General features: G+C 43.7%; 1 protein-coding gene across 5 annotated transcripts in view; it reads left to right on the top strand.

Annotated features, from left to right (window-relative positions):
• Window positions 1-24,169, top strand: part of LOC135548712 (zinc finger and BTB domain-containing protein 16-A-like) — a 155,003-nt gene that overhangs the window by 37,819 nt on the left and 93,015 nt on the right. For all 5 annotated transcript variants that reach the window (XM_064978570.1, XM_064978568.1, XM_064978567.1 and 2 more), the window contains exon 3: window positions 12,004-12,101. In XM_064978570.1, coding sequence (XP_064834642.1) covers window positions 12,004-12,101 — 98 coding nt within the window. The remainder of the gene's footprint in view (window positions 1-12,003; window positions 12,102-24,169) is intronic.

The raw sequence follows: 24,169 nt of genomic DNA, 5'->3' as shown, positions 1-24,169 counted from the left end.
TTTATGGATGTAACAGGTGCTGGCGCTCGTTATGACTGAGCTAGAAAGACGAGAGGGAGAGCGGGAGGGAAGATAAAACATCTCTCTCTTTCCCTTAAGCATCGTAGATGCAAACTGCAACACTCAAGAGGGTACAAGTATTTGATGTCATCTGAACCGGGAATAAATTATACACATCAGCAGCACAGAGGGAACGTTGCCTCAGCCTGGCTCCTCTTGTCTTCCCCTTTTTCAAACACACAACCTAAAGTTAGACATCCTTGAGGTTTCTACCACTTGATGGAAGGTGATGCCCATGAATAATGCATGGCAGAGGGAAGACTCTGGGTCTTTTTATAGCTCGGGCGCTGCTCCCGCCGCACTGCACTAGCTCTAGCACGCCACTAACCTCTCAGATTTGAAGGATCAAGAAATGGGAACAGAAGAAAACAAGAACATAACAAACTGCAACATAGAAAAAGACAACGTCTATTTTCAGATGGCGGGTGGCGAGGAAGATTTTGGTTGCTTTTGAGAATAAACAGAAAGAGGGGGGGTATAGCTGTCATTGCTATGTTACAGTATTTAGCCCATAAATCGGGTGGGCTTGCAGATAGAGATGTCTGTGATCTCGCATATGCCGTTGTTTTCTTCATTCCATCTGGTTGTGTTGAACCACTGCGTTGAGGCCTTGATTAAATGACAAGGCTATTATCCTCGTGTCAGGGAATGTCAAATCATGGCATTAATTTGTGAACACAGGTCTCTGTTTCACGCATGTATTTTCAACCAGTACTCATAATGGCAACTGCAACTATTTGAATGTGTTGCAGTTTTTTTTTCTTTCAAAAATCCTCACATTTCAATGTTGATTAAATCGAATCAAGCCTGGTTGTTGTTGTTATGTTGTGTTGCTACCATACAGTGTAGTCGTGTTTTGCTGCCTTGCTATGTAGGTGTTGTCTCTATTGTTGTGATGTGTTTTTTTTGTCCTATATTTATTTTGTATTTTTTTGTATCCAAGGCCCCTGACCCCCACAGGAGACCTTTCACCTTTTTGGTAGGCAGTCATTGTAAATAAGATTTGTTTTCTTAACTGACTTGCCGAGTTAAATAAATGTGAAATAAAATACAAAAATAAATAAAATATAGGGTGTTCACTCACTGCTCTAGAATGTGGTAAAATAAGGTTAAATTCAAGATGGGGCCCTATGTTATTATGAATCACATACAATTAATCATCAGATTGTTCTCTACAATATTACAACCTTTAAGATGCTTAACAGATTGATTAAATAAGAACGTTAGTTTGTTGTGCCCCCCCTTGCAAATGGTCATCTCCATTTTCTGCATTGGGAGGTGGTAACATTTTGGAGGTGTTTTCACTCTTTGGACCAATCAAAATCAACTTGATACCCTTGTCACTTTAGTCACCAGATAGGTGGCTTTCTATTGCTCTAACCCTGGTCAATCAACGTTGAGATGGACCGTTTCTATGGCGACGTAAAGGGAACTAATCACACCATGAAAATTGGAACTAATTTTCTTTGGGGAGGATATACAGTTGAAGTCGGAAGTTTACATACACTTAGGTTGGAGTCATTAAAACCCGTTTTTCAACCACTCCACACATTTCTTGTAAACAAACTATAGTTTTGGCAAGTCGGTTAGGACATCTACTTTGTGCATGACACAAGTAATTTTTCCAACCATTGTTTACAGACAGATTATTTCACTTATAATTCACTGTATCACAAGTCCAGTGGATCAGAAGTTTACATAAACTTGACTGTGACTTTAAACAGCTTGGAAAATTCCAGAAAATGATGTCATGGCTTTAGAAGCTTCTGATAGGCTAATTGACATCATTTGATGTGACAATTGGAGGTGTACCTGTGGATGTATCAGCTAAAAGAAATCAAAAGAAATCAGCTAAGACCTCAGAAAACAAATTGTAGACCTCCACTGGTCTAATGTCCATTGCTTATGTTTCTTGGCCCAAGCAAGTCTCTTATTATTGGTGTCCGTTAGTGGTTTCTTTGCAGCAATTAGACCTTGAAGGCCTGATTCACGCAGTCTCTTCAGTTGATGTTGATATGTGTCTGTTACTTGAACTCTGAAGGATTTATTTGGGCTGCAATTTCTGAGGCTAATAACTCTAACTTATCCTCTGCAGCAGAGGCAACTCTGGGTCTTCCTTTCCTGTGGTGGTCCTCATGAGAGCCAGTTTCCTCACAGCGCTTGATGGTTTTTGCGACTGCACTTGAAGAAACTTTAAAAGTTCTTAATGTTCCTGTATTGACTGACCTTCATGTCTTAAAGTAATGATGGACTGTCATTTCTCTTTGCTTATTTGAGCTGTTCTTGCCATTATATGTATTTGGTCTTTTTACAAATAGGGCCATATTCTGTATATCACCCCTACCTTGTCACAACACAACTGATTGGCTCAAACGCATTAAGAAGGAAAGAAATTCCTTTAACAAGGTACACCTGTTATTGAAATGCATTCCTGGTGACTACCTCATGAAACTGGTTGAGAGAATGCCAAGAGTGTGCAGAGCTGTCATCAAGGCTAAGGGTGGCTACTTTGAAGAATCTCACATTAAAAATATATTTTGATTTGTTTAACCCTTTTTTGGTTACTACACAATTCCGTATGTGGTATTTCATAGTTTTGACGTCTTCATTATTATTCTACAATGTAGAAAATAGTACAAATAAAGAAAAACCCTTGAATGAGTATAGTAGGTGTCCAAACTTTTGACTGGTAATGTGTGTGTGTATATATACATATACACTGAACAAAAATATAAAGGCAACATGTAAAGTGTTGTTCCATGAGCTGAAATAAAAGATCCCAGAAATGTCTCAAATTTGGTCTGCAAATTTGTTTACATCCCTAGTTAGCATTTCCCTTTTGCCAAGACAATCCATCCACCTGACAGGTGTGGCATATCAAGAAGATGATTCAACAGTGTGATCGTTACACAGGTGTACCTTGTGCTGGGGACAATAAAAGGCCACTAAAATGTGCAGTTTTGTCACACAACACAATGCCACAGTTGTCTCAAGTTTTGAGTGAGTGTGCAATTAGCATGCTGACTGCAGGAATATTAACCAGATCTGTTGCCGGAAAATGTGCTTTTCTTTTCTTTCGCATAATATACCGTAGTTTGAGAATTTGGCAGTACATCCAACCGGCCAAACAACCACAGAACTCGTGTAACCATGTCAGCCCAGGAGCTCCACATCGTGCTTATTCACCTGTGGGATTGTCTGAGACCAGCCACCCAGACCGCTGACGAAACTGAGTGTTTCAACAACCGAAGAAATTCTGCACAAACTGTCAGAAACCGTTTCGGGAAGCTCATCAGCGTGCTCGTTGTCCTCACCAGGGTCTTGACCTGACTGCAGTTCGCCATCGTAACCAACTTCAGTAGGAAAATTCTCACCTTCGATGGCCGCTGGGAATCCCAGTTTCAACTGTGTCGTACAAATGGCAGACAGCGTCTATGGCATTGTGTGGGCGAGCAGTTTGCTGATGTCAATGCATGCATACTCACCAGCCATGTCACCCATTGAGTATGTTTGGTATGCTCTGAATCGACATGTACGACAGTGTGTTCCAGTACCCACCAATATCCAACAACTTCGCACAGCCATTGAAGAGTGGAACAACATTCCACAGACCACAATTAACAGCCTGATCAACTCTTTGACAGATAAGTGTCGCACAGCGTGAGGCAAGTGGTGGTCGCACCAGATACTGACTGGTTTTCTGAACCACACCCATACCTTTTTTTTGTAAGGTATCTGTGACCAACATATCCATATCTGTATTCCCAGTTATGTGAAATCCATTGGTTAGGGCCTAATGAATTTATTTTGATTTCCAGTTCATATAAGGAAATTAGTCAATCTTTGAAATTGTTGCACGTTACATTTTATATTTTTGTTCATCGTATATTGGCTAAATTCTTTGTTTTGTATTCTGCAGATTACATTTTTTTAAAGTCCTGTTATCGCATGTAATCCTGCAGCCACTACCTAGCTTGTCAGTTGACGTTTGTGCCGTTCTGCCCGCAGAGCAGTGACGGAGTTCTATTAAACAGCAACCAGGTTTTGACCATGGCCGTAATGACATTCTATTCACTAATCATGCTTAATTCTCTGAGTAAATGATCTACCTTTTCTACATGGTAGAGGCATAGGGTTTGGATGATTGTTTTTCTGATGCAATTCTCTATTGAACGAAGTATTTATAGAAACCTAATAGTGTACCTCAGGTGGTAAATTCTTGAGAGAAAAAGACGGGGGGGGGGAAACCAGCTTCTAAGCTTGGCGGAGATTCAGGCATAAAACCTGGGATGAGCCGGAAATGATGTGTCTCTGCCCAGGTATGGCTACTAGGAGTGGCGGTCCTATGTCGGGGCCCTGTACAGAGCCAATGTGTGGGGCTAATACTCCAGTTCTGCCTGTTGACTACACAGAAAAGAGGCTTCAGCCAGGGATAATGAAAGGAGCGCTGTGTCGCGTTCCCCTGGACGACATAATTGAGCATTGTTCAACGCCTGCAGTCTCTCTCTCTCCCCCACCACCAATACACCTCCACTGTCTGGGACTGCTGCTCGAGAACCACTCTCTTTCACGACGAGAGGCAGCAGCGAGCCAGTCAACACGGTGATTATTTAACCAATCTCCCAGCAGAAGCCATGTTAGAGCCACGGGTTTGGGTCTGTAATGATGACATAGACCGTGATAATGATGGCAGAGTGTGTGAATGGGAATTGATTAGTGCGGGTGGTTTTGAGTCGACCACTAACACTGATATTACAGGCAATAACTCAATTGATAACATTGGGCCATTATGGAAACGAATATCCTTTTGGCATTCAACAGACATCTCCCTTAATGCCGCGCTATTATGCTCCCCCTCCCCCCAACCGCCCACCCTCCCTTGTAAATTCATTTAATTTAATATATTTCCCTTTTTACCTCAATAATATTGTCTTGCTGTATCTATCCCTGTACCCCTAGGCAAATTTGGGGGTGGTAATCTTTGGGTATTATAAATAACGCCTCTGTACCAGGGATGAAAGGCAGTGGCTCTCTTTTTCCTCCCTCCTTCTTCTCCCAGCCTGCCTGCTACTTGTCTATGCTTAGCACGTAGCTTGCAGCATGTGTGAGTGTGGCTGGGAATTCATATGAACGTCTCGCAGCGGGGGAAAGGGGGCTAGTCATTGACATGTGTAGGACGGCTCTGGGCTAATAAGAAATGGATGTGGCATTTGTTTTTATGAATGCCATTAAAATAGGGCCCGAGCTGTGATGGCGTTCGTTTTGTTTGTTTTTCTGTATCCCTGTTTTCTCTTTTCTTTTTTTTTTATCCCTTTGTATTATCGTGCTCCAATCTCCCCCTCACGCTGTCTGATGGTCGTCATCTGCGTGGCTCGCCTGGTCCTAATGGGCTGGAAACGCCTGTGGAAAAAAGACCCTCGCCTCACCGCACGGCTCTGGAGATCGGGGAAGAATACCAAAATAAAAACCGCCGGCAGAGCCAGAGGCATCTCGTAGCCACTTATGGCTGCATTAGGATCATCTACCGATGTGTCATCTAGCAGTCACTTGCGTTATTACAGTTTTGTTCACAAGTGCTCCCCCTCCCACATGTTGTTATATCAGCCTCTGGATGTAACAATGTCTGGTTTCTTTAATATCATAGATGGTTGTTTTTACCCTTGTGTATATGAGGCAAGGAACAGCTAACCTTAGCCACCACTAAAGGATAGCTCGGTGGAAGAACCCAAAAAAGTGCAAATGCCACTCCGTCAATTAAGATTAATCATCATTATGCAAATGTTTTGGCAGAGCGGTGTCGACACCTGACTGAGATCTCTATTAAAAAGCAGCTAGTGAGGCAAATAGACGGACAGCTTGAGCTCCCCATCTTCCTCCCTCTTTCTCTCCCTCCCTCTCTGTTCTCCCTGCCACATTGTTGGCCCCCTCTTTTGACAAATACCTTAATCTGACTGTGTGTGCACCTGGGACGGATGTCGTGCGTGCTTCTTAGGGCCCCGAGTGAGAGACCCCCCCCCCAGAGGAGGAGACTAATGGGACTGGCTCCCCCAGATAGACCACTCAGCCTCTCCTATTCAGGCACATTGAGGACAAACACTCACTCTACAATTTATCATTTATTTTATGGTGACCCTGCCCCAATCTATACACGTGCCTCTTTCTCCTCCTTTTCTAATGCCGTCTCGTCTTTTCCTCTCCTGTTCTCTCCATTTGCCCCCTCGCCTGTATGCCAAGTATCATCTCAAGTTGTTTTAAGAATGCCGTCGAGAAGGGAGGCTAGAAAAGGATTGGAAAGATGAAAGGCGATAAAGGAGGGCAATGTTCCTGGGTTTCGGCGGAGAGATGTTTTGAAGTAGCTGTAAAGGTGTAAGCGCAGCAGTCAAGTTTCTTTTTGTATGCGGTTTATTCCTTTTGATTGGTCTCTTTGTTTTGATGAGCTGACGTGTGACGTTAATATTAACACGCCGATGTGCAATAGTAGGAAAGCCTTTGTCGACTCCATCCAGGAATATAAAGATTTCAAGGACTTGCTCTCTTTAATGCACTTCCAGAATGTTTCCATACTGAAGGCGTAGATTATTATTACATTATTCAACCGCTTAACCAAACAGATGACTAAACTGTTGTTGTGGCAGTTGAGTATACTGTTGTTTTAGTGGTGTTACTGAAGCTTGTTTCCGTTTTTTTCTTTTAATGGCGTCATCTAACAGAGACCCCTGCGTTGAGGGCCGTCCCCGGACAGGAGAACTCCCAGCTATGATGTAGAGCCAGCGTGGTCTACTGGCGAGTGAAAAAGTTCAGGTTTATACGAGGCACGCTGTAACAGCTCAATAACACAGGCCTGTAATCTACTCCCGTTTCAAACACTTCCCTGATTTACGAGCCCGCGCACCACTCCAGCGCCGAAATGATCAGCGTATGTTTTGTTTACATTTATATTTATTGCCGTTGTCAAAACTGACTGCTGGACAAAGTCGCTTATTAACTGAGTAAATGGCTTGAGTTGGATTTTTTAATGTCAGCTTCCTTAATGACTACAGTCAGTCTGTTTCAAACGAGCCCCCCCTAACCCCCTCCCCCCCACACACACATATATACACTACCACCCCCTCATGTCCTAAGAGAGGGGTGTGTGTGTGTGTGTGTGTGTGTGTGCGCATAGGGAGGGAGGGAGTCCTGAGGGGACTGGGAGCTGCCACAGTTCACACATGGAGAGGAAAGGGAGGGTGGCGGGAGGGCGAGGGGGTCTTTTGTGCAGATACATCTGGTGGAGGGGTCAGAGCTCCTTTGGTCAGAAAGTAGAACTTGTAATAATTGCTTGGTCGTTTCGGCTTTCCGCCTCCATCCACCGCCACCCACCCCCAAATAAACTGCTTTTTATCCAGGCTAATGGACCTGCCACCAGCACCGAGACAGGAGGCTGTTAGCACAAGTCCCAGGATGGGCTGCCAGGCTGCTGACTGCCGCTGCGCTAAATCACCAGCAAGGGTCACTCTGAGTTTCTGCCGCCTGTAAAATTAAGTAGCTGTAAAAAGAAATGCTTCCATAAAAAAACACAAAGTTAATGGTAATGTTAACATTGTGTGGCTCTCTGCCATTAACTTTTTGCAGCAGGAGGGTGTCGTTTCATTCAAAGTAATTTTGAATCTTAGCAGTGTTCACATTTGTCATGCGTGCTATTTTTGGGGCAGATAGCATTACATTGTGTACAGTTGAAGCTGGAAGTTTACTTACACTTAGGTTGGAGTCATTAAAACTCGTTTTTCAACCACTCCACAAATTTGTTGTTAACAATCTATAGTTTTGGCAAGTCGGTTAGGACATCTACTTTGTGCATGACACACGTCATTCTTCCAACAATTGTTTACAAACAGATTATATCACTTATAATTCACTGTATCACAATTCCAGTGGGTCAGAAGTGTACATACATTGTGCCTTTTAAAATTCCAGAAAGTTATGCCATGGCTTTAGGTTCTGATAGGCTAATCGACATCATTTAAGTCAATTGGATGTGTACCTGTGGATGTATTTCAAGGCCTACCTTCAAACTCAGTGCCTCTTTGCTTGACATCATGGGAAAATCAAAAGAAATCAGCAAAGACCTCATTAAAAAAATTGTAGACCTCCGCAAGTCAGGTTCATCCTTGGGAGCAATTTCCAAACGCCTGAAGGTACCACGTTCATCTGTACAAGCAATAGTTAGTATGAACACCATGGGACCATGCAGCCGTCATACCGCTCAGGAAGGAGATGCGTTCTGTCTCCTAGAGATGAACGTACTTTGGTGCGAAAAGTGAAAATCAATCCCAGAACAACAGCAAAGGACCTTGTGAAAATGCTGGAGGAAACCGGTACAAATAAAACGAGTCCTTTATCGAGACAACCTGAAAGACCGCTCAGCAAGGATGAAGCTACTATTCCAAAACTGCCATAAAAATCCAGACTACGGTTTGCAACTCCACATGGGGACAAAGATCATACTTTTTGGAGAAATGTCCTCTGGTCTGATGAAACAAAATGTCCTCTGGTCTGAACTGTTTGGCCATAATGACCATCGTCATGTTTGGAGGAAAAAGGGGGAGGCTTGCAAGCCGAAGAACACCATCCCAACCATGAAGCACAGGGGTGGCAGCATCATGTTGTGGGGGTGCTTTGCTGCAGGAGGGACTGGGGCACTTCACAAAATAGATGGCATCATGAGGAAGAAAATGTTGATATATTGAAGCAACATCTCAAGACATCAGTCAGGAAGTTAAAGCATGGTCGCAAATGGGTCTTCCAAATGGACAATGACCCCAAGCATACTTCCAAAGTTGTGGCAAAACATGTCTTAAGGACAACAAGGTATTGGAATGGCCATCACAAAGCCCTGACCTCATCCTATAGAAAAAGTGTGTGTGTGAGAAAGGAGACCTAGAAACATGACTCCGTTACACCAGCTCTGTCATAAGGAATGGGCCAAAATTCACCCAACTTATTGTGGGAAGCTTGTGGAAGGCTACCCAAAATGTTTGACCCAAGTTAAACAATTTAAAGGCAATGCTACCAAATACTAATTGAGTTTATGTAAACATCTGTAAACATTCTGACATTTCACATTCTTAAAATAAAGTGGTGATCCTAACTGACCTAAGACAGGGAATTTTGACTAGGATTAAATGTGAGGAACTGAGTTTAAATGTATTTGGCTAAGATGTATGTAAACTTCTGACTTCAACTGTAGGTATTCTCAGCTTTCCAAATAGAAATGCACAATAGTGATTATTCCGTAACAATTGCAATAGCCCTTGCTGAGCATTCTCAATTGCCCAGCCTAATTTGGTTTTAAACACAGAACTCCTCAAGCCCAATTGCGAAGACGTAGCATGTTGCAACTATTCCCTAGTATGCTAAATATATAGGGCCCTATAAACCACTGTCATTCTGTCTGCCTCTGTCTGTCTGGTCGAAACACCATCAGGTTCCTCTCTGCTTTAGACGAGCTGGTCCTCTGTTAGATTCAGCTCCATCTCTATCTCTCCCCTCCAGACGGACAGAAGCCTCCCGTTTCCAACACCTCCCTGGCCTCCATGCGTATAAGGTTGAGTCGGTACACATGCTCCCCTCTCTCCAGCCCCTTGCAGTCCCCTTAATAAGTCCATCTACTCTTCATCAGCTTTCTGTACCAGGGGACAATGGCCAGATTGAGGGGCCACAACAAAAGGCCTTTGAAAAGTCCCCTACAGTAAGATGTTGTGTTTGTGTGCATCACTCAGTGTCCCCAAGGTGCGCGGACCCCTGGTCTTTTCCCAGCTCCCCTCCTGCCACAGCCGCTCGCCCACCATCGCGTTTTGAAGTGGCCCTTTTATTTTTGGAGACGTTTACAGGCCTTTTTAATTACTTACAGCTTGCCAAAGGGCTTTGCTGCCTCATTCTTCCTTTTGTTTGTCGAGGTCTTTCCACAAATCCTACTCTTGTTAAACCAGCCATCAGGATTTTGTAAGGTTTCTCGTGTTTTTCTCTCTCTCTCCCCTTTTCCTTTTGTTTATTTTGATTTGTGATTTTTCACTCTCTCCCTCGGTCCTCAAAGCGGTTTTCCATCAATTAATCTTAATTGAAGTCACACCAGACTTCCTTGCTTAGTAATTCTTGCCACCATTGTCACAGATGGCTTGCTCTCGTTTGCAGCAGGAGCTGTAAATCAATTTTGAGTTGTCGTTTGACATCAATCAATCGTCATTTTTCTCCCCAAACATCCTCTGCTCTTTTGTGAGACGCGAAGATGGATCGCTGTGTCAAGCTCACGAAGTTCAGATCTCCTTATCAAGGGTATTGTTTCCCTGAGAACTCGCACACTAAGACAATTTTTTTCCGTCGTCTGATTTGATACTGAGACAATCCAGCTTGAAGTGCTCTGATTATCACTTCATTCAGGCATACAATTCACTCGACACAAAACCGCTCCTCACCTGAACATAAAAAGGAAACTATTTTGGCACATTCTTCTCACTCACATCCTTTTTTACATACCATATTCTATCAGCTTTCGACAGTTTGGTGACTAGTTTAATTGTGCACAAATAGAAATGTGAGAACCGGAACATATGTCTTTTGTTTCCCATTCTGTGACGTACAACAGTTGGCGCCGAGGTGCAACCATTGAGCTAATTACTTCTCTGGTAACAATTCCAGATTGCTGTAAGCATGCTAATAAAAATACATTTGGCTTACCATTTTTAACGAATTGCCAGCGGTCTTTGAGCCGGTCAGTGGGCTCCGGCGAGGCCCACTTAGGCAAGAACATCAATAAAACAATAAAAGGGCATACCTGCTCGGGGTGAATGTTTGTATGTTTTATGCGGGGGGGGTGACCTGAGCATTCTCTCTGAGTGTTGTGTTCTTAAGCGCGGCATTGTTTGAAGTCGTTCTGTGTGTGTGTGGACTATCAAGCCATTCTTGATCTGCTTATCTCTTCCTTGAAGGATGCAATATGTCTTAAAGATAACATGGCCAAACTACAGTGTGTGTGTGTGTGTGTGTGTGTGTGTGTGTGTGTGTGTGTGTGTGTGTGTGTGTGTGTGTGTGTGTATGTGTGTGTGACGTTCTCGAGGGGCTTAGCGAGGCTATCTGCAAAAATGGCAATTGTTTGCCAATCTGTGTCCTTTAATTGCTTCAGAACAGATTTAGATACATCTGAACAAAAGCTAATTTTGGATCTGCCCCTGGGGTGTTTCAGGATTTTGCAACAGATTGAGTTGTCAAGGTTCCTACCACATCGCCAAACTGAAATCTTCACATAGGTTGTCCAAGGTTGCCGAAGGTTGCATAGTTATCTAACCCCCATTTTTCCTTTTTCTGTGTAATGAAATAGTTACCCTTAGTTTAGGCTTGACCTTCTGGGCCACAACCATGTAGCTCTGCACCAACGCGTGTTCCTTCAGGTGGTGGCCGTTTTGACTGAGCGACGAAGGAGCCATTCCCATAACAAGGGTCCAAAATAATAGGAATTGACAAGGGGACTCAAAACTGTCACGGTATACGAAAGGCTCATATTGTAAACCGGCTTCCCTTGTACGTCTCTCTGTGTAAATCATAGTCCACTTTATAGGACCTAGTCCATCCAATGTGCGTCAGTTCTATGACGGGTGTGCATGCTTGCCACAGTAACACCTCCAGTGGAATAACTGTTAGTGATTTTATAGCTGGAATAAGGTGGAGCTCCGTTTTACTGTTATGCTTTGATGTACTGATTCATGGTCGGTGACGCTGTCTTACCAGTATCTGAGAAGCAAAGTGTTTGACCAATACAAGGGTATCAATGTGAGCGACACTGAACAGTGATGTAGGCAGCTGAATGTCAAATCACAGGTTTCATTCATGAATGTCTGAATGTCTGATTTTGATGTTGACTGTAAAATCCAGACAATGTCCTGAAGATGCGCGTCTCCCTCGTCATTACAGGAAGCTGCACAGCGGTATGAAGACCTATGGATGTGAGCTGTGTGGGAAACGCTTCCTGGACAGCCTGCGCCTTAGGATGCACTTGCTGTCTCACTCAGGTAAGAATCAACACTTTTGTGTCTGTATAGATATCTGTCTATGAATGTGTATCTATACTGCATGTATTTACAAAAACAATACTGTACATGTAGAGATTTTTCATCCTGTGTTTAATACTGTGTAATACCCTATTTTAACAATGCATAGCACAACAATTGTACTTTTTTTGTTGTTTACATTCTACACTATATTAGAACATGACATTATGGGAATTTGATATTGTCCCAGTCGGTATTGAATAGAACTCTGCAGTCCCATACGCCTTGGTTGAAAACAACCCATGGGTTCCTACCACAACGCCAACGTTACCCCAATGTGCTTGTTTAAGTCAGTTACATAACTTCATTCAAGAAAAGTACATGTCTAAAGATGACTTTTCAACATCGCCTGCTCCCGAGTGTTCTCATTACGTAATATTGTAGAACCTCCCTCATGCCCCTTTTCATGACGGTGCTCGCAGCCACGTGAGTGCTAGCTACCAACCGGAACATTAAGCTAGCCAAGACCAACATCACCAAAAAAGAGATTATACAGATGCAAGTAGTGAGTGGAGTTAAACGGACTATACATAGCTACGTGTAGCCTACCTGGACACCAGGTCCCCACAATTTCCCACGCCAAGTAGCCGAAAGCCACAGGGCTTTTCACTCAGGCTCTATATCCTTAAGTGGGAGCATTGCGAAACGTAGGTTGGGATTTTTGACCTGGTAACATGGTACATTGAACAACACAGCAGCTTCTCGGCATCTTTTGTTACTTCTGATATACAAAAACAATGTACAACGAAGTTGGCTCTTTTACACTGGGGGTTAATGGGATAGAATTTTTAGTTTTTTTCCTAATTTGTGGGCGCGTGTCACGGTTGTCTTAAGAACAAGACCAAGGCGCAGCGTACGTAGAGTTCCACATCTTTCTTACTAAGTGAAACTTCAGCAAAACAATAAACAAACAACAAAACGTGACTAAGTGGTGCACATGCACAAACACAAAACAATATCCCACAAACACAGGTGGGAAAAATAACTACTTAAATATGATCCCCAATTAGAGACAACGATTACCAGCTGCCTCTAATTGGGAATCATATAAAACACCAACATAGAAAATCTAAACTAGAACACAACATAAATTATAAACTAGAATACACCCTAGTCACACCCTGACCTACTTACTATACCATAGAGAAACAAGGGCTCTCTATGTCAGGGCGTGACATCGTAGTCTAGGGGAATTCCTTACTATTGTGTGAATATCGACTCAGAGTATTGGCTCTGCATTGTACAGGCTTGATATTGAAATGGGATAACTTCACGGAACAAAAATATAAACAACAATTTTACAGTTCATATAAAGAAATCAGTCAACTGAAATCAATTCATTAGGTACTAATCTATGGATTTCACATGACTGGGAATGCAGATATGCAAATACCTTTAAAAAACAATAGGGGCTTGGATCAGAAAACCAGTCAGTATCTGGTGTGACCACCATTTGCCTCATGCAGCGCTACACTTCTCCTTCACATAGTTGATCAGGCTGTTGATTGTGGTCTGTGGAATGTTGTAGTGCTACTCTTCAATGGCTGTGCGAAGTTGCTGGATATTGTCGGGAACTGGAACACGCTGTCGTACAAGTTTATCCAGAGCATCCCAAACATGCTCAATGGTGACATGTAGCGAGTATGCAGGCTATGGAAGAACTGGGACATTTTCTTTTTGTAATCATCATATTATGAAAATGTTATTTTACATAGACAGCCAAACAAAGTGCACCACCACACGAAGTACAATCAAAGGAATAAGGATACAGGAAAACATTACACAAAAAGGCAGTCATAAAATTGAGAAAAAAATATATATAAACATCACAATTATAACATGGGGCATTTATGGAGGCTTTTCTACATAGGACCATAATGGAGACCAGATTTTCCAAAATGTATCAGACTTTAGTGTAAATCAAAGGTAAGTGCCTTTATGGGTATAATAGCAGATGCTTGAGAAAGACACATTCTCGCAGATGAATGGCGTGGACCATAATAACAATATACACTTTTAGGCTAAGTAAACAAGGGCATTGAACAGATGTTCAGAGTCCGGGTCAAACGCAACATTTACAATCAAAGTAGAGGAAAATATACATTCGGTGAAAAAGCTAATTGCAGATATTCTTTGTGTAAATGAATATCATTCCAATAAGACTGGATTCTGCTACAGTACCAAACAAATGTGCATGAAGGTGCCAGTATCCTGTTTACATTTGAAATGTAGCTGTGATGCATTGGGAAACATTTTATGGAGGCAGACAGGTGTAAAGTAGGTTCTATGAAAACATTTGAAATGTAGTTATTGTATGCATATGGAGGTGCATTTGGGGTAGATCCTTTCACAGATAGAAGCCCATTCTTCCTCACCAAATGCATGTCCAATGTCTCTCTCCCAAACATGTCTCAACGAGTCATAGGATGAGGCACTTCTGTTCGCTAAAATAGAATATATGTCGGAGATTAAAACTCTCCGAACAGTACGATTCTTAAATAGTTTTTCAACTTCAGTCATTTGAAAACATAGTATATCGACTTTCTTCTGACTCTCTATGAAGTATCCAAGTTGTCGGTACTTAAACAAATCTTTGTTGGGTACTCAGTTTTTATCTGTTGAAACGATTTAAGAGTGTCCTGAGTAAATAAAGGCATAAGGTCAGCAATACCCTTCGTCTTACAGTCCAGAAGTCCAATACTCCTTTTTGGGGGGGGGGGGGGGGGTGGGATCTGAATTAAGGGCAATCGGTGACCAGATTGATGTGGTCGGGAATCTGCAAGTACCTCCTTGCATCTTTCAAAGCTAAGAGTGTATTATGTCCTGAAAAATCCCACTCCTTTTTCTATTCTGGTTAGAGACCGTTTGGCCTGTTCTGTGAAGGGAGTAGTTCGCAGCGTTGTACGAGATCTTTAGTTTCTTTGACATTTCTCGCATGGAATAGCCTTCATTTCTCAGAACAAGAATGGACTGATGAGTTTCAGAAAAAAATGTCTTTGTACCTTTCCATTTTGAGCCTGTAAAATCGATCCCACAAATGCTGATGCTCCATATACTCAACTAGTCTAAAGAAGGCCAGTTTTATTGCTTCTTTAATCAGGACAACAGTTTTCAGCTGTTCTAACATAATTGCAAAATGGTTTTCTAATGATTGATTAGCCTTTTAAAATTATAAACTTGGATTAGCTAACACAACGTGCCATTGGAACACAGGAGTGATGTTTGCCGAAAATGGGCCTCTGTAGATATTCCATAAAAAATCAGCCGTTTCCAGCTACAGTAGTAATTTACAACATTAACAATGTCTACACTGTATTTCTGATCAATTTGTTATTTTAATGGACAAAAAATGGGCTTTTCTTTCTAGAACAAGGACATTTCTAAGTGACCCCAACCTTTTGCTGTGGTGTGTGTGGAACACATTCTTATTTACAATGACGACCTATCCCGGCCAAACCCTAACCTGGACGATGTTGGTCCAATTGTGCGCCGCCCTATGGGACTCCCACTCACTGCCGGTTGTGATACAGCCTGGAATCAAACCAGGGTCTGTAGTGATGCCTCTTTCACTGAGATGCAGTGCCTTACGTGGCTGCAAAACTCGGGGGGGGGTCTTAATCAGATATTTTGGCATTTCATTGTTCGATCTTGTACATTGTGAAGTATAAAGAGATTTATAGAAGTCGCAAAACGTATTATTGATAAGCAATGATCATAAGAAGTGGAGCCATCTGCCATCCATATAGATTTAATCAATCGTTCATTCTGTTATTTTTTAAGTTGGTGTGCAAGTAGACGGCTCAGACTGTTACCGAACTCATAATATTTTTGCTTGGTAAAAATCAACAGGTTTTTTTTTTCCATGCTTTGTATGCTCTAAATTGAGTTTGGCCTTACCACAAGCTCGTGAATTCCAGTTCACCTGGGTTGATTATTAAGAAGTTCTAAATGTTTTACAGCCTCCAATTTGTTCCTATTTTCCATTCTAAGCTTCTTCATGATCGAGGCTTGGGAAATGATATGACCCCTTATACTTTATTTAGCAGCATCCCAGATAGTTGCAGCTGAGACAGGAGAGAGTTGATTGTCGAGACAGTAATGTGATCATTTATCTTTGATCACAGAGCAGAATCCTTCATTGTTAAGCAGAGACATCTCGTTTTTGGGGATTGTTTTGCCAATTTCAATATCTATATACACTGGGGCATGGTCAGAAATGACTATAGAACCAATAGCACATGACTGTGCTAGTAAGTAGAGGGCCTAAAAAATAGTTCAATCTAGAATATGAATTATGGGGTCTAAAGTAGAAAGTATAGTCTCCGACATTAGGATTTAGCTCTCTCCATACAGTATGTCTGCTAAACCAGATGAATCACAGATGTATTTGAGGCTCAATGATTCGAGACTGGAGCAGTTGATGATTTATCCAATTTACCCAAAGTACAGTTAAAATCTCCTGAAATAAACCCAAGTCCCTTTCAGTATTGATTAAATAATAAAATCATGTCAGACATAAATTTGAGGGAGTATAGTAATATGTTGAAGTATATTACCTGTAATCAAAATAAACCGTCCTTCATGGTGTGTATCTTGGTGCTCAAATATAAATTGGACATTTTCTTTTATATAAGAATATTTTTTTCCACAATTTCGCTGTATCCAATTCTTTAGTTAGTCTTGTCTCATCGCTGCAACTCCCGCACGGACCCGGGAGAGGTGATGGTCGAGAGACCCGTGCGTCTTCCAAAGCACAACCCAACCAAGCCACACAGCTTCTTGACACAATGCCCACTTAATCCGGAAGCAAGTTGCACCTTTGTGTCGGAGGAAACACTGTGCACCTGGCGACCACGTCAGCGTGCACTTCACCCGGCCCGCCACAGGAGTCGCTAGTGTGCAATGAGACACGGACATCCCTGCCGGCCAAACCTTCCCTGAACCCGGACGACACTGGGCCAATTGTGCGCCACTCCATGGGTCTCTCGGTCGAGGCTGGCTGCGACAGCGCCTGGACTCGAACCCAGAATCTCTAGTGGCACAGTTTGCACTGCACTGTAGAGCCTTAGACCACTGTGCCACTCGGGAGACTGACATTTTTTATTTTCAAAGATGGCAGTGCCTCTTTTTGTTTGAACTAAAAGAAGAAAAGTACACATGGCCAACCCAGTCCCTCTTCAGCTTAGCGTGTTCGGTTGAAGATAAATGGGTCTCGTGTAGCATCGCAATTGAAACCCTTTCCTTTTTTAAGGATGTTAGTATTTTCTTAATCTTGACCACATGCCCACTACCCCGAACATTCCAGGAGACTGCTTTAAATGAACAGTTTATGTTACAGTGGTATTAGACTTAACCCAGAATGAGTAGTGCATCACAAAAACAAAACAATTAATAACACGCTTGTGTAACCCTAAACTAAATTAACACATACAAATAAAATAAAAATATAACCCCACTGCCAAGTCTCAAAATGAAACGACAGAACCAAAAATAGTACCTCCACTATTTTCTGTCACGATACTAACAGGAAGCCCATTAAGTGTTTGTGTCCTATGTTGAATAATGGCGAATTAACATAGATCTATGGACATGTGAATGAAAAATTAATAGCCTAATATTTTAAATTGTCCTAAACATTATCACTATTGCACTCATGTGCACGTGCTGAACACACACACCATAGTCACATGTCGCCTCGCCTATATACTGTAATAAGAACGCCACCCCATTTCGATAGTTTAAAGGTTCAAACAGAAAAGTTTCAACCCTTAGTGGAGAGGCCTCAGAACATGTCTTTACGTAGCCATGTTGAAACCGCACCCCCGAACTGGGACATTTTCAACTTCCAGGAATTCTCTACAGATTCTTGCGACATGGGGCTTGTGCATTATGTTAAAACATTTGGTGGTGGAGGTGCATTCAAATTCCCATCAATAAAATCCAATTGTGTTCATTTTCCGTAGCTTATACATGCCCATACAATAACCCCACCGCCACCATGTGGCACTCTGTTCACAAAGTTGACATTAGCAAATCGCTCGCCCACACGATGCCATACATGCTGTCTGCCATCTGCCCGGTACAGTCGGAATTTGGATTCATCTGTGAAGAGCACACTTCTTCAGTTGCCCGTGGCCATCAAAGTTGATTATTTGGCCACTGAAGTTGATTACAATGCCGAACTGCAGTCAGGTCAAGAACCTGGTGAGGATGACGAGCACACAGATGAGCTACTCTGGGACGGTTTCTGACAGTTTGTGCGGAAATTATTCGGTTGTGCAAACCTCCAGTTTCATCAGCTGTCCGGGTGGCTGGTCTCAGATGATCCCACAGGTGAAGAAGCCAGATGTGTAACCACGCCAGCCCAGGACCTCCACATGGTCTGCAGTTGTGAGGCCAGTTGGACGTACTGCCAAATGCCCTAAAAATACATTAGAGGAGGCTCATGGTAGAGAAATTAACAGTAAATTCTCCGGCAGCAGCCCTGGTGGACATTTCTGCAATTAGCATGCCAAATGCACACTCCCTAAACTTGAGATAAATGTGGCATTGTGTTGCGTGACAGAACTGCAAATTATAGAGTGGCTTTTTATTGTCCCCAGCACAAGGTGCAATGATCATGCTGTTTAATCAGCTTCTTGATATATCACAACTGTAGGGTGGATGGATTATCTTGACAAAGAAGAAATTATCACTAACAAGAGAGAAATAAGCTTTTTGTGTGTATGAACATTTCTGGGATCTTTTATTTCAACTCATGAAACATGTGACCAACACTTTGCATGTTGTGTTCATATTTGTGTCCAGTGTAGTACTCACGGATATGATTTAATGAACTGATAAAGACCCATAACATGAGCTATATTTCCGGATTTAGAACGGGCTGCAGTGGTTTTAAATCAACATTCAGTGGAGATTGTGGCCCCATTGGTTTAGGGCCTGGGCCATGGCATTAGCCATCTAAAAGCCATGTAATTCAACACACAGCGGCTATTGATCCAGCCAGGCTGACACTGGCCACGGACAGCCTGTGGATTCAGGGCCTACTTAGTGCAGTTGGGCTTTTTTCTTTATTGGACTCCTCTCTTCCTCGGGCCTTAAGTGCAGATGGTTTATAGACGGTCTGTAAAAGCCATTGGACTCTGGGTTCCCTGTTGTGTAGGTTTCCCCTTACCCCTCCACGTGTTGGCCTGATCCAACCTCCTGCCCACCCACACGACATATGGGACTCCAGCCACCCTCGTCATGGACTGTTCTCTCTGCTACTGCCCCTCAAGCGGTAGTCTAGGTCGGCACACGAAGTCTAGGTTCAAGAGGCTTCTAAACAGATTCTACCCCCAAGTCTCATGACTGAGGGAGAACAAGCAAAGGTGACATGACATCTCTCATTTACATGTAATGGGAGAGAAACGAACAACACTTGACTGACTGTTGTGTTTCCAGTGTGGAAAGAACATTGTGGTCGTATGTGGAAACGTATGTAAATCCAATCAAATTTTCTTTGTCACATGCGACAAAAACAACAGGTGTAGGTAAACCTTACAGTGAAATGTTTACTTACAAGCCCTTAACCAAAAATGCAGTTTTAAGAAAATATCCCCCCCCCCACTCCTGAACATCTAATCAAATGGCTACCCAGACTATTTGCTTTTTTTTGTTGTTGAATTTTACCCCTTTTTCTCCCCAATTTCGTGGTATCCAATTGTTTTAGTAGCTACTATCTTATCTCATCGCTACAACTCCCGTACAGGCTCGGGAGAGACGAAGGTTGAAGGTCATGCGTCCTCCGATACACAACCCAACCAAGCCGCACTGCTTCTTAACACAGCGCACATCCAACCCGGAAGCCAGCCGCACCAATGTGTCAGAGGAAACACCGTGCACCTGGCAACCTTGGTTGGCGTGCACTGTGCACGGCCCGCCACAGGAGTCACTGGTTTGCGATGAGACAAGAATATCCCTACCAGCCAAGCCCTCCCTAACCCGGACGACGCTAGGCCAATTGTGCATCGCCCCACGGACCTCCCGGTCGCGACAGAGCCTGGGCGCGAACCCAGGGTTTCTGGTGGCACAGCTGGCACTGTAGTACAGTGTCCTTAACCACCGCGCCACCCGGGAGGCCCTCCCAGACTATTTGCATTGTGTTGTCCCCCCCTCTCTACACTGCTGCTACGCTGTTATTATTTATGCATAGTCACTTGAATAACTCTACCTACATGTACATATTACCTCGACACCGGTGCCCGCATACATAGCCCCGCTATTGTCATTTACTGCTGCTCTTTAATTATTTGTTATTCTTATCTCTTATTTTTTGGGGGGGGGGATATTTTCTTAACTGCGTTTTTGGTTAAGGGCTTGTAAGTAAACATTTCACTGTAAGGTTTACCTACACCTGTTGTATTCGGCGTATGTGACAAATAAAATTTGATTTGATTTACATATGTTTCCACATACGAACACAATGTTCCTTCCACACTGGAAACACAACAGTGTTGTTCGTTTCTCTCCCATTATATGTAAATGAGAGATGTCATGTCACCATTGTTTGTTCTCCCTCAGTCATGTTTCAAAGGGGTTTTGAACAAACAAATTAGTATCTCGCAATTAATGCCGGAGTATGGGGCCCCAGGATGTAGCAACACAGGTTTTGATTTGTCGCCGAGGTGGCTCTCCCGCCATGTTGCGGCGGGGAGATGAATGACGCCTCACGCTGTGCCGGTGAATTGGCTCTGTGCACGACTCAGCATGTAAAAATACAGCTTTAAGGAAATATATTATGTTTATTTTAGAATCCCCTTCCAAATCCCCACCACTACACATTCGCTAGTCGGAAAGACCACAAATACAGCTCTTGTTTGACATCCATAATAAAAAGCATGTCTGTATTAAAGCTGGCTGTGACATTTATGACTACAACAGTGTAATAAACACTCCGCAGGTCGGAGACCCCAACACATTCTCCCAGCCTCCCCAGTTTCTCAGATCCTGGAGCCAAAATCCCATGACACAACATTGAGTTTCTTCTTCTCTCTGAAATTCAGCAGAGTTTGTATTGTACACTGCCACCTCAGGCAACTCCTGCTGCGACTGTAAGACGGTGCGTGTAATCAAGCAATCCTTAAGGGGAAGACTTATTGCGATGTGGAAGTTTTGAAATGAGTCGGGTAATCCCGGGCTCAGCCGCTTCTCCTTGCCTCAGAGAAAGACTGGAGAAGGCTTCAGAAGAGGGTTTTACTATGGCTTGCTTAGCTCCCGGGTGCCTGTGGAAACGAGTCTTCAGCACCTAGGCTGCATAGTAAAGGCAGACCTGGTTGGCCTTAGTTTCCCCATCCTGATTGAGTCCAGATCTGGTCTAGCATCATCATTAACCAAGTCATTCAGGAGATCATTGGTCCAATCATTATCAGAGCTGTGAGTCATGACTAGTATGAAGTGGTTACTGGATGATAAAGCTGACTGCTTTCAACAGGTGAGTAGGTAAATACTCTGACCTGACAAATTCTTGGCCACCCTCCAGAAATACTTAATTGAAGTTGTCAATGGGTGGCAAGCTAAAAAAGGAAATGGCAAACAACCGTCTGCCTGCCTTTTCACACACATTTGAAACTCTAGGAAGAACCGCAAGAAATGATTCCCCTCAACAATGAAAAGTGAGTGAAGGATGTGGGCAGTGTATTTTTAGCTCAAGCGCTGAAACTTTCGCAGGGCTGGCTGGCTTGACGCACAATGCCAACCTGTGCTGTGTACATGTCAGTGTTGACTCATTGGAGCTTTGGTCTGGCGTAAAGCAGACAGGCGCTTCTATCAAGACAGCGACGGTTAGGGAGAGACGAGCGACGAGCCGAGGCCCTTTGATATTTTTTTTTGCCTCAGACTTTCAACTTCTTTTCCATCCCGACCTCAGTTCGTGTCTTGATTTTTATCATCTCTCTCTCTGAAATGACAGCTCACAGGTCCCTGTATCTGCCCCCCCCAAACCAGCCCCCACCCTTCACCTAGCCTCAGACATACAGACAGAGAGTGAAAGAGAGATGGAAGGCGGGCGGGCGGGAGGGTGGAGGATGAGGAATACTTGTTGGTATGCACAGTGTACTGTGTGGGGATGTTTACCTTTTCAGACGTCGCTGTCCCTCCCCTCCCCGCTCCAGTCCGCCAGTGCGGCCTGTCTCACTCACATTCTCTTCTCTCTCTCGCTTTCTCTCTCTCTCTCTCGCTTTCTCTCTCTCTCTCGCTTTCTCTCTCCCTCTCGCTTTCTCTCTCGCTTTCTCTCTCCCTCTCACTTTCTCTCTCGCTTTCTCTCTCTCTCTCGCTTTCTCTCTCTCTCTCTCGCTTTTTCTCTCTCTCTCGCTTTCTCTCGCTTTCTCTCTCTCTCTCTCTCTCTCTCTCTCTCTCTCTCTCTCTCGCTCTCTCGCTCGCTTTCTCTCTCTCTCTCGCTTTCTCTCTCTCGCTCGCTTTCTCTCTCTCGCTCGCTTTCTCTCTCTCTCGCTCGCTTTCTCTCTCTCTCTCGCTCACTTTCTCTCTCTCTCTCGCTTTCTCTCTCTCTCTCGCTTTCTCTCTCTCTCTCGCTTTCTCACTCTGTCTGTCTCTGTCTGTCTGTCTCTCTCTCCCTCTGTGTGCTTGTTTTATCGGGGACTTGGCGGCTCGCCAGTCTGGGCTGCCTGCCACAGCCGAGGGTACAGTATGTACAGTGAGTCTTGTGCCAGTTTTTTTTTTTCTTCTAGTGTTTGTTATGAGTGGGGATTTTTTTAATGTATTATTGTCTGTCGAGCAGTTAGTGTTTGCCGTGGCGGTGGTTGAGCCATCAGAGGGGGGTAACTGTTGAATGTAAGAGGAGTCTGGTGGATGTCTAGCACCGATATGGTAAGCTGATGAGTGGGCCTCGGTGGGCCATGGGCCCAATAAAGAAGTGGCGTGTGCCTGTGTTTTTCCCCAAGTTAAGGTCACCACGTCCTGGGAGCCTGCGAGGGGAAGGCAGAGTGGCCTGGAGGAACAGTGACTCAGCTGTTTGGGAACAGGGAAGGGAGAAACTCAGGCTCTTTAGGTGGTGTGATGCGAGATGCCCTGGTATCCCTTTTGGTAGAGTGTTGTGGAATAGTCTTGGGACCAGTTGGCCCACAGACTTCGATGATTTATAGTTACATTTTGTAAAGCACATGGATGCTTTATATGATGTAATTATTCCTCTTCTCAGGCTCAGTGAGCGGAAATAATGCACCATCAAAGCAAGTTTTTATCTCAACGTCTTTTTTAGATTCAAAAGCTCTAATCCTCTGTTTACAGTAACAGCCAAGAGTTCACAGATTAACAAACTGTATAGACTGTGAAGTGGCAGAAATGAAACCCTATAAGAGCTTTGGCTTGCAAAGCCAACTAAACTTGTACTGAGAGAAACTGAATTGATTGATTGAATGTTTTAATGGACAGACATGCTGTGCGCACACACATGCACACACAGAAACTAGATTAAATGACATACAGTAGACAGACACACACAGGGCCACGTGTGCACGCCGTCCAGACTCCCAGGGCTGTGTCATTAGCAGGCCCGTCCTGGCCGCCCCGGCCTGATTAAGTCTGGGCTCTATTCTCCAGGGAGACCCAGCTCTGGGCCTCACTTGACTTCATTAGCTCAGCCGTCTGAGCTAGGCTAGGGAGCAGTCTCGTCCGGCAGCAGGCCCCCTCCCTCGCCACGCACAGACACACACTCTGCAAATACACACGCATGCACTCAGAAACCCACACTGACTCTAATACAGACACACAAAGGCACATTACGTCCAGACGGCGAGACCCAGCCAGGATCACATGGGGAATATTACTGCCGGTGGACTATCAGGAAAAGAGTGTCATGTTTGCTGGAACATGACAGTACAGCTTGCCTCCTCCACTCTGAGGCTACGTGTGTATACTGTTATTTTCACTCTGCCATATTATCCCCCCTCACTGACACTTAAAAATGTCTCCAAAGCTTGTTTTGCTGGTTTCAAACTCTGTTAGCCAGCCAGCCACACTCAGGAAGGACAGTC

Source organism: Oncorhynchus masou, chromosome 11, assembly GCF_036934945.1.
Source record: "Oncorhynchus masou masou isolate Uvic2021 chromosome 11, UVic_Omas_1.1, whole genome shotgun sequence".
In the NCBI taxonomy this organism is placed as follows: Eukaryota; Metazoa; Chordata; class Actinopteri; order Salmoniformes; family Salmonidae; genus Oncorhynchus; species Oncorhynchus masou.
Note: the sequence above shows the minus strand (reverse complement) of the source record. Positions and strands in the feature narration are given on the sequence as shown.